At 45.3% G+C, this 16,774-nt stretch overlaps 1 protein-coding gene across 1 annotated transcript in view; it reads left to right on the top strand.

Annotated features, from left to right (window-relative positions):
- ap4m1 (adaptor related protein complex 4 subunit mu 1) overlaps positions 1-16,774 on the top strand; it is a 62,037-nt gene that overhangs the window by 14,473 nt on the left and 30,790 nt on the right. The window contains exons 5-6 of the mRNA XM_083640349.1: positions 7,804-7,900; positions 15,987-16,097. Coding sequence (XP_083496475.1) covers positions 7,804-7,900; positions 15,987-16,097 — 208 coding nt within the window. The remainder of the gene's footprint in view (positions 1-7,803; positions 7,901-15,986; positions 16,098-16,774) is intronic.

Below are 16,774 nucleotides of genomic sequence, written 5' to 3'. Positions count from 1 at the left end.
CAATTCCTATGTACTGCCCCACTATTATTATTGTTATTATTATTGTTATAGATGCTGAGGTTGAAATTCCAAAATTCATTCAACCTTTATTTATACTGAAGAGAATCTATAGCTGTGTTTCCATTACAGTTTTTCGCAAAAGAATTGCGATATTTCTACAACTTCGACAATGTACAATTGCGACTTGTAGGCGTTTCCATTGAAGTTGCGTTTGAGTGATTCCCCGTTGCAGCAGCTGCCACAGTGATTACGCACGGGGATCTGCCCCATATCCCGTCCCCTGCATGCTCAAATCCAACCAATGGTCAATGCAAATCCCAACATGAAGTTACAATGCATATAAACGAGCCTGATTATCAATTCAAAAGAAAATGAGTCGCAAAATGTTGCTGGCTGCGTGAATGCAGTCAGCGCGACAGGCAGAGGAAAAAAGGTAGCCTAATAGCCTACAACTGGTCCGATTTAGAGATGGAGGGGGGAAAAGGCTGATTTGGTTCTATAATTGCACCTGAAACGTGTGCAATGTATTACTCACAGTCACTGTATTCACTTCAGACAGCACCACCCACCGCTGCTTTTCATCCTCTCATCTCGCCGCTGTGCCAAATGCGCGCACACAGGCAGCCTGCTGTCACCATGGACCGATTTCTGCCATTAAACATTATCTAATTTGCCCGGCTACGCTTTTGCATAACACTCGTCTTTCTGCTAGGTAGCGTTGCTTCAAAGTTTTCCACTTGCTGCAGAGGTTTTGACACGGCTTATCGAACCTTACTTACCAAACTTATTTTCCGCTCCTTTTCCAAGGGATAATATGGGTCACATGACGTGCAAATGCGAAAAATGTGTTTCCATTACACTTTTGCGATAAACTTCTATATCGACACGTCTGAAAAACCACCTCATGAGAGCGAAAAAACTTTTTGCGATATTTGGGAGGTTTTTCGAAATTCACGTGTTTCCATTACCCAATTTCTATTGCGATATTTAGATTTTGCGCATTTCTGAGGGTAATGGAAACACAACTATTGACAGTGATTTGGAGTCAAATTACATGACAAAGAAAGGACCACAATAGTAGCAACAAAAACAAGGGGATAAGTGAACAGAGAAAAGGCATACCACAATTTTACCACAATTAGCTAAATAAAATGTCATGTCAATGTAAAATAATTACAAGGAATTACAAAATAAATATAAAATATAGTTATGTCAAGCAATTGCCAGTAGAGGTTGGGAGATTTATGATCAAATTTCTAAAATGTCCAAAAGTTATGAGATTATTGTCAGTCAAGTCACCTCAAGTTTATTTGTATAACCCTAATTCACAAGCGTGTCTCAGGGGGCATCACATAGAATATGTCTAGCTAAATCTAGCTGACAGAACAATAACAATTACAGTAATAATAATAATAACATGGTTGAACAATCTTATGATAGAGAGAGACAGGGAAGGGGAGAAAGGGGGAGAGAAAGTGGGCAAGGAGAGAGCAGGGAAAGGGAGGAAGTGGAGAGGGAGAGAGGTAGGAAGACAGCAGGGGAAGGGGGAAGAGAGAGAGCAGAACAGACAGGATATACTGGGGCTGGGCGATATGGTCACGAATAGTCACAGGGGACAGTAAAATCTAGCAATCAAGTTATGTATTATAGTTACCAGGCGATATGAGCCACTGAATAGACAACAAACGATTAGTCTGAAATGTATCGCCCAGCCTAGACCCGGCAGCAGAGCGGCCAGGCCAAACGAGCTCAGACAATCTGAGTACTCTAGCCGTTAAACAGAACTAATTAGCACACAAGGAATCTAACTAATCTACAGCCTAGTCTGCCTTGTCCTACTCTACTCTAATCTAATTTTAGCGTGAACACTATAACAATCAAAAGGTCCAGCTCAGAGGTGGGCCTCCCCATGGGGCTCAAACAGGTTGAGGGGAGGCTCAGTGAGTGATTTATTTTAGTTATTTCAGTTATAGTTATTTTAGTAATTTGAATAAGAATGAAGGCAGCTTTTTCCATGGATTCAAGATTTTTATTGTCTCTCCGTAGTACAAGTATCACGTGTGAAATTCTTGTGCTGTAGGCTCCGTTACAACATAGTGCAAAAATTAAAAGATATATAAATAAAACAAGAGGCAACAAGCAATAGAGCAGTAAGACACGCCACAGACAGTGGCGTATTCACTGCCCATAGTGCAAATGGCATGAACATACTTTAAACATAATAACATTCTGTTAGGTGCAAATAGCGTATACCTAATTAAACATACTATTGAACATTAGTCATACATAATGGTGGCATCTACAGTGCGGCTACTACACTATTTGTATATGTTAAGGAGTCTCGTGGCCTGTGAGAAGAAACTGTCCCTCAAGCGATTTGTGCGTGCTCTTGGGACCCTGTATCTCCTCCCTGAGGGTAGCAGGGAGAACAGACTGTTGTGGGGGTGGTTTGTGTCTTTGATGATCTTCAGGGAGCTTTTTCTGAGAGGAGGCCCATGGACTCAGACTTTGGAATCCTCTGGTCTAGCTAATCTACAGCCTACATTTAGGCTGTAGCTATTAGCTAATCTATAGCTTAACCTAAACTATTCTGACCTACTGGCATCCCTCAACCAATGATGGAGAGCACCAATACCCCCACCCCGGCCCCCGCCCCCACACCCATAAGGCATGAGAGCGAAGGCCGGGCCGAGACACACCGGAACCCCCCTCCGCCCCCAGTGCGTGCAAGGAAACTTTTCCACCTGTGCAATTATATCCCCAGGATTGCCTCAGTGACTAGCTGAGGAGGAACCTTGTGAGGGCCGATGCACTGTACATGCCCAACTCCTTTGTTTTTGTTTTTGTTTTTGTTTTTGTTTATCACAGCAGCCATTTTGTGTCTAAAAGGCAGGAAGCAACACAAGCAAGCAAAACATTAATGAGGGTTTCCAACTTCCAATCCATTTAGGTGTTCCAGTGCTGGGGCCCTCGTTAATGTTTTGGTTGCACCTGTGTTTCTTCCTGCCTTTGGGACACAAAATGGCTACTGTGAAAAAGGAGAATCCCCCCTGCTGTCCTTGTTCTTGCTCCACCCCATCTGCTGATCTGGGGAGAGTTGTAGACTAGCATTTGCTTCCTCTGATACATGTGCAGTAAGGCTGGGCGATATATCTAATATACTCGATGTATCTCGGCTTGTGCCATGTGAGATGTAGTAAATGACTATATTGTTAACATTCGAGTATAATTGTCACGCATTGTTTATAACTTAAAGGGGGACTGACCCCCCCAGATTTCTTGCAAAACGGTATTCTACTTGATTTGAAAACTCTGCAGGCAAGATGCCCGCCTATACTCCCTTCTTTAGCTGGCAGAATTCCTCCCCCATAAACTAACATAACTTGGCCAATAAGTATGTAACATACAAAATAAAATAAACGGTAATGTGATTTGATGTAGAATGCAGAGGACATGTAACTGTTTAGTTAAACTTGCATTCCAGGAATATTGTGCTCTGAAGATAACGTAAGTGGCTCGAGACTGTTTCATCCTGAAACCCACTCGCTTTGCGCCAGAACACAATCGATTTGGGGCTGGAACACGCCAGGATTGGCCAACGCCAGTGCCCAGAACTGTCAAATTAAATCATCGACAGAGACGCTATGGCCCGCCTCCCAGTATTTTCAGTGTATCCGAGATACGTTATAAACAACAAACTAACGCTGGTGATCCGTATGGAAACAGTGTTACTCGAAATGGTTAAAAGTTATATCAATTTGGTCTTTCAGTGGCGTTTTACTGCCATTTAACATAACTAACTAGTAGCCACTAATATTAGCCACAGTAGGCGATTACCCATGGATGCATTGCTCTTAAAGGGCTTACAGTAATAATCAATGGGGGGGGGGGGGGGGAATTCACATGAGTGGGGCACGCGCAAATACCACCGTGACGTCACAATGTACCAAATCTTCCATTCATTTGAGGGCACAAAAAAAGCAGGTTTAAACCCATAGAGGGAACTTATGCTGCTGAAAATTATACAAATGGTACAATGGTAACAGCTGGTCTCAAATGTGGAAATTTTGACCAGAATTCTTCACACACCACCCCCAAAGTCATATATATTGGTTAAAAGCTGAAAAAAAGTGTTTTGGGGGTAAGTTACACTTTAAGCTGCCGGCATGACTCGCTTCACGTTTCCTCTTGTCAGCTCTCCCTCTCACACTCAGACAAACAGGAAGGGAGGGGGACTCACATGCATACGTCAAACGCGCCAAGCCGCGTCAGACACACTCACCCGTGCTACGCGACGTCACAGCCACTCGCCCGCTGCCTTGACACTCGCCGTCAAGCGATATTTTTTTCCCCATGATGGCGAAGGCTAGGCGAAGGCATGACCCGCCCCTCTCTGCCTCTGTCAAGGCAGCGTGGAGGACGAGAGCAAGAACATGAGAGCCAGTAGAATGGGTATGGAAAATGGAGCCGGAGGCGGACGAATTTGTTGCAAAAAGAAACAGCACTGGATCCATCATCTGGCAGTGGTTTGGGTATCGCAAGGACGATGTTGAACAAACGGTTATCTGCAAAACATGTACCAAACCCGTCGGCTCCATAATAAAGTCAACCCCAGTCAGTCAAGTCAACACAGCGAGGTGCGTGTGTGCGCGCGCGTGTCTCAAAACGAAGTAATTTATCGTCACTACACCATTTAAAGAAGCAGATTGATAATCAACTTTAATAATGTTTTTCGGCAAATTGTGTCTCAGCGTTTCTGCGTGGCACTCAAGGTTAGGTCTGGCCAATATTGTGACTATGAGACCTAGATCTCGTTTTGTTATCGTAATATCGTGATACTGCATACTCGTCTTTTCCTGCTTTTAAAGACTGCAGTAAAGTAAAGTCATTTTCTGAGCTTACCAGACTGTTCTAGCTGTTCTATTATTTGCCTTTACCCACTTAACGTTATTCATTATATCATAATATTCACTGATGATTTTTATGCCTCCGCCGGCGATAGCCAGGCCAGAGGCATTATGGATCCGGGTTGTCCGTCCGTACGTCCTTCCATACGAGGTTCGTTAACGCGATATTATGCCAAATTTGCCTCAAACATCGACTTGGACTCAAGGATGAACTGATTAGATGTTGGTGGTCAAAGGTCAAGGTCACTGTGACCTCTCGAACGCCATTTTCAAGCTTGTTAACGCGATATCTGAGGAATGCCTTGACGGAATTTCATCAAATTTGCCTCAAACATCGACTTGGACTCAAGGATGAACTGATTCGATTTTGGTGGTTAAAGGTCAAGGTCACTATGACCTCTCGAACGCCATTTTCAAGCTTGTTAACGCGATATCTCAGGAATGCCTTGACGGAATTTCATCAAATTTGTCTCAAACATCGACTTGGACTCAAGGATGAACTGATTACATTTTGGTGGTCAAACTTCAAGGTCACTATGACCTCATGAACGCCATTCCCAAGTTCGTTAACGCAATATCTCAAGAACGGCTTGATAGAATTTCTTCTGATTAGGCTCAAACATCGACTTGGAAGCAAGGATGAACTGATTCCATTTTGGTTATCAAAGGTCACTTGGACTCCAGGACATTTTGGTGGTCAAAGTTCAAGGTCACTGTGACCTCACACACCCAATTTTCAAGCTCTGTAACGCAACATCTCAGGAGCGCCTTGACGGAATGTCTTCCAATTTGCCTCAAATGGCGATTTGGACTGTAGAATGAACTAATGGCGTAGGCATAAGTCCGCGTTGCGGTCGTTCTAGTTTTAAATAAAAAATCACATTGTGTAAATATATTTTGTAAGAGTCCATATCGCCCAGCCCAATTTACAATTCAAAATCTAGCCCACTTGGTAGAAAATACCAAGATATATCATATTTCGCCATTCAGCCTAAAAATACATACATAAATATGTGATTTTTGGTCCATATTGCCACAGCCCTACTCAAGATCTTGGTGGTCGTCAGTATTGGGTCTAGTAACGTGTTTTAATACTAAATGACCATGTTAGTTTTTCAATTATTGTAATCTGTTAGTAGTTACATTACATAGAATATTTTTACTCACTGACTTTTTCATGTATACACAAGACTTTACAAAATGTTTGGTCATGGAAATTTGGTTTAAAGTCATGGAAAAGTCATGGAAATCCATTGGTCAAAATGTGTATGAACCCTGAAGGGTTAAATCGAGCATTTATGAGAGATTTCAAAAATATCGAGATATATATCGTGTATCACGATATAGCCGATAAATGTCGAGATATTCTTTAGAGGCCATATCGCCCAGCCCTAATGTGCAGTCGCCAGCCCAGAGGAGGTGCTAGTGTAGTGACCAGGACTCATACCCCACCGGCTTCCCACCGGCAGACATGGCCAATTGTGTCTGTAGGAACGTCTGACCAAGCCGGAAGTACCGCTGGTGGGAATTGAACCGGGTCTCTGCGGTGGTAGAAGAGTACTTTGACCTCGACACTAGTACCCAGACGCCCCCAAGAGTATTGTTTTTAAGGAGGTGCTGTAATTTGTTCCACGAGTCAGGTGGACTAAAATTAAAAGCAGACCTCCCAATTTCAGTCCTGGCTCATGGAACATGAAGCAAAATACAATCATTAGAGCAGGTCTGATAGAGGCTAGAGACCATCTGAATAACATAGTAATGCTGATCAAATTAAGCCGAAAATACACTCCCTTGCAGAGTTCCAGACTAACTTTTCCACTGGTAGCGCCATTTGGTCACATTGTTAGCGCCATTTGGTTGCATCGTCCAACAACCTCCCATTTTTTTTTTTTTTATGCCTCCGCCGGCGTAAGCCAGACCGGAGGCATTATGGATTCGATGTCCGATGTTCGTTAACGCGATATCTGAGGAACACCTTGACAGAATTTCATCAATTTTGCCTCAAATGTCGACTTGGACTCAAGGATGAACTGATTCGATTTTGGTGATAAAGGTCAAAGCTCAAGGTCACGGTGACCTCACAAACCCCATTTCCAAGCTCTTTAACACAATATCTCAGGAACGCCGTGACGGAATTTCTTCCAGTTTGGCTCAAATGTCAACTTGTCTTGGACCCAAGGATGAACTAGATTTTGGTGGACAAAGGTTAAGGTCACTGTGACCTCACTAACGCCATTTTCAAGCTTGTTACGAATGCCTTGACAGAATTTCTTCCAATTTGCCTCAAATGTCCACTTGGACTCAAGGATGAACTGATTAGATTTTGGTGGTCAAAGTTCAAGGTTACTGTGACATCACGCCCGCTCGTTTCATGCTCGTCAACGTGATATCTCAGGAACGCCTTGAGGGAATTTAATCTAATTTGCCTCAAACGTCCACTTGGACTCAAGGATGAACTGATTACATTTTGGTGGTCAAAGGTCAAGGTCACTGTGACCTCACCAATGCCATTTTCAAGCTCGGGTAACGCCATATCTCAGTAACACCTTGACAAAATGTCTTCACATTTGGCTGGACATGCATATCGGCTGCTCACTTGTTGGCAGAGGCATATATCCGTGGTGCGGTCATTCTAGTTAAAAAAAAATATATATATATATATATATATACTGTATATATATATATATATTTTTTTTTATGCCTCCGCCCGGCGATAGCTGCATGGCCGAAGGCATTGGTTTTTATTGTCTATATTGTCAATGCGACTGCGTGACCTTTTTACCTCCACACTCTAAAATAATGATCGCACATGCAACCGTTTTGGTCGCAGTTTGGAACCCTGCCTTGCCAAAATGTATGCTGTGTGTGTGTGTGTGTGCGCACGTGCTCTCTGCAGGCTCACAGCTCTGGTTAAAGACTACTGTGGCAGTGTGTCAGAGAAGTCTGTGAGGATGAACTTCGCTCTGATCTACGAGCTGCTGGACGAGGCTGTGGTGAGTCTCTCAGCCCCCCACACAGAGCCCACATATTCACTTAAAGAGCCTCTCTCACCCCCCCCCCCCACCCCGCACACACATACTGTACACACAGCCTACATATTCACTTAAAGAACCTGTCTCACCTCCCCACACACACACACAGCTTACATATTCACTTAAATAGCGTGTCTCACCTCCCCACACACACACACAGCCTACATATTCACTTAAAGAACCCGTCTCACCTCCCCACACACACACACAGCTTACATATTCACTTAAAGAGCGTGTCTCACCCCCCCCCACACACACACACAGCGTACATATTCACTTAAAGAGCATGTCTCACCCCCCCCCCACACACAGCTTACATATTCACTTAAAGAGTGTGTCTCACCCCCCCCCCCACACACACACACACAGCTTACATATTCACTTAAAGAGTGTGTCTCACCCCCCCCCACACACACAGCTTACATATTCACTTAAAGAGTGTGTCTCACCCCCCCCCCCCCACACACACACACACAGCTTACATATTCACTTAAAGAGTGTGTCTCACCCCCCCCCCCCACACACACACACACAGCTTACATATTCACTTAAAGAGTGTGTCTCACCCCCCCCCCACACACACACACACACACAGCTTACATATTCACTTAAAGAGTGTGTCTCACCCCCCCCACACACACACACACAGCTTACATATTCACTTAAAGAGTGTGTCTCACCCCCCCCCCCCCACACACACACACACACACAGCTTACATATTCACTTAAAGAGTGTGTCTCACCCCCCCCCCACACACACACACACAGCTTACATATTCACTTAAAGAGTGTGTCTCACCCCCCCCCACACACACACACACACACACACACACACAGCTTACATATTCACTTAAAGAGTGTGTCTCACCCCCCCCACACACACACACACACACAGCTTACATATTCACTTAAAGAGTGTGTCTCACCCCCCCCCACACACACAGCTTACATATTCACTTAAAGAGTGTGTCTCACCCCCCCCCACACACACACACAGCTTACATTATTCACTTAAAGAGCGTGTCTCACCCCCCCCCCCCACACACACACACAGCTTACATATTCACTTAAAGAGTGTGTCTCACCCCCCCCCCCACACACACACACACACACACACACAGCTTACATATTCACTTAAAGAGTGTGTCTCACCCCCCCCACACACACACACACACAGCTTACATATTCACTTAAAGAGTGTGTCTCACCCCCCCCACACACACAGCTTACATATTCACTTAAAGAGTGTGTCTCACCCCCCCCCCCACACACACACACAGCTTACATTATTCACTTAAAGAGCGTGTCTCACCCCCCCCCCCCACACACACACACAGCTTACATATTCACTTAAAGAGTGTGTCTCACCCCCCCCCCCACACACACACACAGCTTACATTATTCACTTAAAGAGCGTGTCTCACCCCCCCCCCCCCCCACACAGCGTACATATTCACTTAGAGCGTGTCTCACCCCCCCCCCCCCACACACACACAGCGTACATATTCACTTAAAGAGTGTGTCTCACCTCCCCCCCACACACACACAGCGTACATATTCACTTAAAGAGTGTGTCTCACCCCCCCCCCCACACACACACACACAGCGTACATATTCACTTAAAGAGTGTGTCTCACCCCCCCCCCCCCCACACACACACACACACAGCGTACATATTCACTTAACTCATTGAGTGCCACGGACTTTGATCAACGTCAAAGTAAATAGTGACGTAGAGTGCCACGGACGTCGATCGACGTCAAATGCGTTTTTTGACAGTGGGACGTGGATCAAAGCCTCCTGGATCTCCTGTACAAATATTGTAGCTTTTGGAGGTGTATAACCTATTTTACAGACCCATTAGGTGGCGACAGTGCTCTCCAGATTAGAGGAAGGTCCGGAAAACTGCAGGAAAAACCCCCGTGATCAAAGAGAAACCGCTCATGCTGCAGCCAGAGCCATATAGATGGCTCTGACTGCAGCTTGGCTGCAGCTGATGTTGGCTGCCAACAGCAGTCAATCCGCGCACACAACTGAGCTCCTCTGCCTCTGTCTGTCTGTCTGCATAGTTTCTTCACACGATTAGCCGCCAGAAAGGCAGCACCCGACGCCGAAGGGCCAAACCTTTCCATGCAGTCCGGTTTGCCATTTCCTTGTCGCGCTGGGAGCCGGCGCAAAAAAACGGAGGCTCCGAAAATAGACTGGGTGCGTGTGGGGAGGAGTTTGCAGCTGAGGGGGGGAGAGGGGGGTGGGGCACGCATGCACCACACAACTACACCACGTCACTACATCAGAAAATATTATCTTCAGACTCAGAATGTGCTTGAAATGCTGCATTTCACAAAAGGCGGAATAACTCAGCTTCTAATTTGAAAAGTGTCTTTTTGCTCAAAACAGCCTATCTTCTCCGGCTCATAACTAAAGAACGGAAAATGGGATCAATAAACTTTTTTTTGTAGATGATAGAAGAGAGTCTCATCGTTCTTTCTGCGTGTTCGGTGTTTACATAGTAATATCACACAATATTCTGTGGGCCTCGAGAAATCACTGAAAACGCTCTGAAACTCTGGCACTGGGAGCGTCCGTTCTCCAAAAGTGGCTGGCACTCAATGAGTTAAAGAGTGTGTCTCACCCCCCCTCACCCCCCCCCCCCACACACACACACAGCTTACATATTCCCTTAAAGAGTGTGTCTCACCCCCCCCCCCCCACACACACACACACAGCCTACATATTCACTTAAAGGCCGGCTTTACCGTGGGGAATATGAATATATATTAATTCTTAAAAAATCTTAAATTTCGAATCCGTTGAAATTTTTGAAATTGCTTGTTCACAGCCAGAGAAAAAATAAAAAAAAAATAAAAAAATAATAAAAAAAAAAAAGGGCCAGGTGACGCGTTTCGACGCGAAACGCGTCACCTGGCCCAATTTTTTTTTTTTTTTTTTTTTTTTTTTTTCTCTGGCTGTGAACAAGCAATTTCAAAAATTTCAACGGATTCGAAATTTAAGATTTTTTAAGAATTAATATATATTCATATTCCCCACGGTAAAGCCGGCCTTTAAAGAGCGTGTCTCACCTCCCCACACTCAGCCTACATATTCACTTAAAGAACCTGTCTCACCCCCCCCCCCCCACACACACACACACAGCCTATTCACTTAACACATTCACTGCCAGCCATTTTTTTTTTACTGTAGGTAGCTTCTGCCAAGCCGTTTTTTGAGGATTCTGGCTCATTTTACAAGAGCCGAGGATAATTTTCTGCTTGGACTTTGTGAACACGAAGTTCACAAAAGTACTAATAGAATGTGTGCTTTCTCTGTCTAAAAGAGTTAGTTTGTAGAGTTAGTAGTTATGTAGATATTAGCCGTTGAGTACAGCATGGTTTGAGCGTCTGAGACAGGAAGCTGAGATAATCGCAGTTTTGTGAAATTCAATCAAACAGGCAGAACAGTCACTTTAACCATTTATTTTTGGCATCAGTGAGAGATCAGACATCTGAACAATATAGTTCTGAACACCCTCTCCTTTAAACTCCTCCCTCCGTGGGCGTGTCTGGTGGCGTTTGTCACAAGCCAGTTTCTCCTGCCTGTCTGAGCAGTGAGCAGCCTCCCTCTCTGGCGGCCCCTCGTCGGCGAGTGTGGCGAGTGTGGACTGTGGATGGGACTCAATCGTTTCTTGGATTTTCGGTTGAGAGCTTTGATGAAGCTTTGTGCGATTCTAGGCTTTATGCTGCCCACCCAGTCTATTTTTGGAACTCCCCACCGTTGTGCGCCGGTGTGCAGCAGCGTGAAAGCGTTTTCGCCTACAGTATGAGAATGAGGCTCGTTCGTTTCTGGGTTTTCGGAATGCGTGCGATTCTGGCCTTTCTGCGGGTGTTTCAAAGTGTGTTTCACCCATAATCTATTATGCAAATTTGCAATCCCCCACGCCAGCACCGCTCTCCGCTCTCGGCAGCAGCAGCCGCTCTCGGGCGAGTCTGGTGACTGATGACTGTAAAATCGCCAAGCCATTTCCTTGAGAATGGCTTGCTCCCGCGGCTGTTTTTGGTTGGCTTTCTCTCTGTCGGGAGAGCACTGTCGCCACTTAGTTGGTCGGTAAAATAGATTATACACATTCAATACTTCCAATATTTTTATAGGAGACGGGGGGAGCGTTGATCCACGCCCGACCGTCAAATTTTTTTTTTTTTTTTTTAAGACGAGATATCTCGTCTTTGGCACTCAACGGTTGGATTCTGTAAGACGAGATATCTCGTCATTGGCAGTCAACGTGTTAAAGAGCGTGTCTCACCCCCCCCACCCCCCCCCCCCACACACACACACACACACACAGCCTACGGACGTTTCAGCGTCAAGCCTTCATCAAAGTTGATGAAGGCCTGACGCTGAAACGTCTGTTGTGCTCTCTGTCCCAGGTGACTGACTATTACATTTTGAAAGGACATTCTGGAGTGCTGGCCTGCTTCTCCCCCCCCCCCCCCCCCCCCCCCCCGCATAAATGAGTCAGACAGATCTAGAAATACATCATCAAAATCAAACTCTTTTGTCTCTGATTTAGCTTTAGCTTGGTGTGCCTTCACTGTCTCTTCAGAAAACTTGAATGAATCAGACAACTGCCACACATCCATTCACATCTGTTTCCTCAGAAAAAAATAAATACATCAGACATCAAGTCCAAAACATCATCAAAGTCATGCTCCTGTGCACACGTCACAGCATAGTCACTAATCAGCTTATCTTCATTCACTTTACAAGACACAATCACAGCTTCCTCTATACTCTCAATAGTAGGCAACACTTGATCACTATCTTTCACATTATTATCATTTCCACTCACAGTAGAAGACAAATACATAGACATAGACGTTTTTGTTTTCTTGTGTTCAGACATAGGTTTATAGATGTTATTTATTTACCTTGACAGTTTCGACGAGTCAACTCTCGTCTTCTTCAGAAGCAGTCGCACTGACAGCTGCGACTGCGACTGCTTCTGAAGAAGACGAGAGTTGACTCGTCGAAACTGTCAAGGTAAATAAATAACATCTATAAACCTATGTCTGAACACAAGAAAACAAAAACGTCTATGTATAAATGAAGACATGATGAACATCATTGAACTAAATACATAGACAAATCCAGGACAGGAAACACTTTATCACCAGCTAGATCGTTAACCAGAATCAACGCAATTCCACTCATTGGCAACTGCGTGCGTAAAGCCACTTTTACAGACCCAGTAACGAGCGGTGAACTTAGATACACTGTGTGCAACAGCGCACTGAGCACACTCATCTCCAGTCCCCGCACCACAACCAGAAGACGTTTTTTCAGAGAACGGCAAGACACCCTCCAACAACTACGACTGAAAAGCTCCCGTGTCACGAGAGATCTTTATCGGTACCTGGTCTGTCTCCTCTCCTGACAGCGAGACTGAGCCCTTGGAAATGAAGGGGCGGCAGCTAAACGCCACCTCATCACCGTCAGTCTCTCTGCCTGAAGACAGACAAGGCACCACCTGCATAAACCCCACAGGCTTCGCATCATCTTCTGCTTTTTTCGGACACCCCGCAATCAAATGCCACACCTCATTACAATAATGGCATTTTGAGTGTGGCGGACTCGAAAATGAAAATGAAAAATCTTGTGACACATCATCATTCCCACTCACTCCCCCCTGAGGATGAGAAAGACCCATTACGCCCCGAAGACGCACTACTATTCCCATTACGCACGTGCACAGAGTCGGCTCCCGCGTCGATCCCGACGCCCGAAGTCCGCACGTTCATGGCGTGCGCTCCCAAACCTCGCTCTGTGTATCAACTCATACTCATCAGCTAACACACCTGCTATGGACACAGTACTCACCTCTCGCTCATTCAAATAACGAACAACCCTTTCCGGTACACAGTTTTTAAACTCTTCCAACAACAATAACTCACGAAGTTGGGCAAAATCCACGGCTTTACACACTGCACACCATTTATCAAACAACATCGTTTTTTCACGCACAAACTGACCGTAAGATTGGTTGGCAGATTTAAGCATGGAGCAAAATTTTTGCCTTTACACCTCTGGAACTAGTTCATAGGCGCATAAAACAGCCGCCTTCATTTTATCATAATCCAGACTATCATCTAAAGATAAACCTGTGCAGACCTCCTGAGCTTTCCCAACTAATTTACACTGCAAGAGCAACCCCCACTTATCCCTTGGCCACTTTAAAGCACCAGCAATGCGCTCGAACGCACTAAAATATGAAACCACTTCTGCCTCCCAAAATGGTGGGAGCAGATTGATTTGTCGGCCAACATCGAACTCATCGGGGCGTTTGATACCTGGTGTAATGTCCACCAGAGCACTAGGCTGGCTGAGCGTGGATCCAGCTGCTTTTTCTCTGGCTTCAACCTCACGCATACGGAGGTGAGCAAGCTCAACCTGCCGTTCCTCTCTAGCCAGCTTAACTCGCTCAATTTCCAGAGCCACCTCTAATTGCTCTTTGCTAACACCTGGCCCAGATAGAGCGTAAGCAGTGGAGGGATGTACTGGAATATTTTCAGTGGGGGGGTACGGTGGTGCAGTGGGGGGGTACGGTGGTGCAGTGGTAAGCGCTGTCGCCTCACAGCTCGAAGGTCCTGGGTTCGATTCCCACCTGGGACGCTGTGGGCGCTGGAGTTGTGACCCCCCCATATCTTCAGATCTTCAGTGCCTACTGCCCAGGTGGGCTATCTCGTCGAAAGGGCCTTTCTGTGTGGAGTTTGCATGTTCTCCCCGTACCCCCCAGGGGGTTCCTCCGTACATAACCCCCCACTAAAAACATGCAGAAGATCGTCATCCGACCAGTGACGACAACATCTGAAGTTGGTCCAATGATGGTCCAATGAAGGTCCCCGGGCGCTGGAAAGAAATAGCGACCACTGCTCCTGGCCTGCCCCCTGGAGGAAAAGGACAAGCCTGGATGGGTCAAATGCAGAGGACATATTTCACCGGCCACCGTCAGCATGAGTGTGTGTAGTGGCCGCATGCATGTGTTGTAGTGTGTTCGTGTGACAATAAAGACGGGCTGCCGTCTGAAATCGTGTTACTGGAATATTTTCAGTGTCGCCAGTCGCCACCCACCGAATCATCCAAATCCTCTCCATCTGATTTCCGCTCTACCTCGGGTTCGGGAGCACTAGTTATTTTTTTTCGCCTAGCATCTCAAAATGCTAGGCGAGTGAAACAAGGTCTGCTCTTGTACATTCCACGAGAAACTCATAACGAGGAGACTGCACAAATGTATCTACCACCCCCATGGTTAGAATGATATGGCATACAACAGACTACAACCTGCCAAGCAGTACTTACCAACAGTCCACAGCTCACAGCAGCGGCACTGAAACAAAAAACAGATGAATTAGTCCACTAAACAAACCTCTGACCAAAAATTGGAATTTGTGGCTTGCACCAACCTGTTTTAACCCATACAGAATGGCAACAAAAACCAAGTCAAATGCAGGTTTGCGTGATTTTTCTTCCTTACCTGTCCAACAAACAATAACGATTAAAGTCAATGTTAAACAGTAAAAAAACAAACAAACAAACACAAGAACAAAAACCGAGACGAGCCCCAAATATGTTACACCCCAATGCAGGAAGTCTTGTAGCCTGGAACAGGAGACGAGGATCCAATCGGCTACCGCCACGTCACCTAACTCGACAACAAGCTGCACCGCACCTGGGAAAACAAAGACTTCACCGAGTGCACTTTTCTAGTTTATTTATTTTTTCTAGTATTTATTTATTTACTTATTTATTTTTTGGAAAATCCCATTGCTATAACACCCCCCCCCCCCCCCCCCCCCCACACACACACACACATATTAATGCAATGTGATCTCCAACCAGACCAGGCTCTTTAACAGCCATTAATGGAAACACACCCGATTTAAAATCTGTAGATAGTCCATTTTTCTAAAGTTCACTTAGATTTGCACAAAACCTGACTGGAAACATAACCCACCCTCTTTCTCTCCCTCTTTCTCTCTCTCTCTCTCTCCATCAGGACTATGGTTATATCCAGACCACCTCCTCTGACGTGTTGAAGAACTTCATCCAGACTGAGGCGGTTTCCTCCAGACCATTCAGCCTGTTTGACCTCAGTAACGTGGGCCTGGTACGTTACAAATCCCATCTGTCATGAAGACAAGCAGAATGCATGAAATGATAACATGTATGTTTAATACAAATCAAATCAAATAAATACAAAAGAAAGGACAGACAGGGCTTCCTTGCTACTTGAATGCTGTGTGGTGTTTTGGAAAATGTGCCGCTGTTCATTTCTGACATGCGGACACAGTTACTTCTATTAAAGCAGTGGTTCCCAACTGGTCTAACCTCACGACCCATATTTTTCCTTAGTCATTAAGCCGTGACCCACATTTCAGAATTTAGCCTAACTTTGCAGCGTCATTTAGCCTCCTCCGCAACAAGCTAGCATGACATGTTGTAACTTGGTACCAATGGATGCCTTCATTGCCTTTAGTTCTTTCATATGGTCCCAGTATCTTTACTCAGGCTTTAAAAATGAGCCTGCTACAGCCTCTGAAAGACAGTAATGTAGGCAGCGATGGACACGATTTTTTTTTCTCATGCACACATCTGTTACCCACTCAAAACGGCAAGTGGGTCACAAGCCACCAGTTGAGAAACACTGTATTAAAGGAATAGTTCACCCAAAAATTACAATTGTGCCATCATCTCCTCCCTCTCATGCCAGTGTAAACAGAGGTGAAGTTAGCTCCTCTTCCTCATGCCAGTGTAAACACAGGTGAAGTTAGCTCCTCTTCCTCA

The sequence above is a fragment of the Poromitra crassiceps genome, assembly GCF_964638095.1.
Source record: "Poromitra crassiceps genome assembly, chromosome: 1".
Classification (NCBI taxonomy): Eukaryota; Metazoa; Chordata; class Actinopteri; order Beryciformes; family Melamphaidae; genus Poromitra; species Poromitra crassiceps.
The sequence above is the reverse complement of the archived record's forward strand: the minus strand, read 5'-3'. Positions and strand labels throughout refer to the sequence as shown.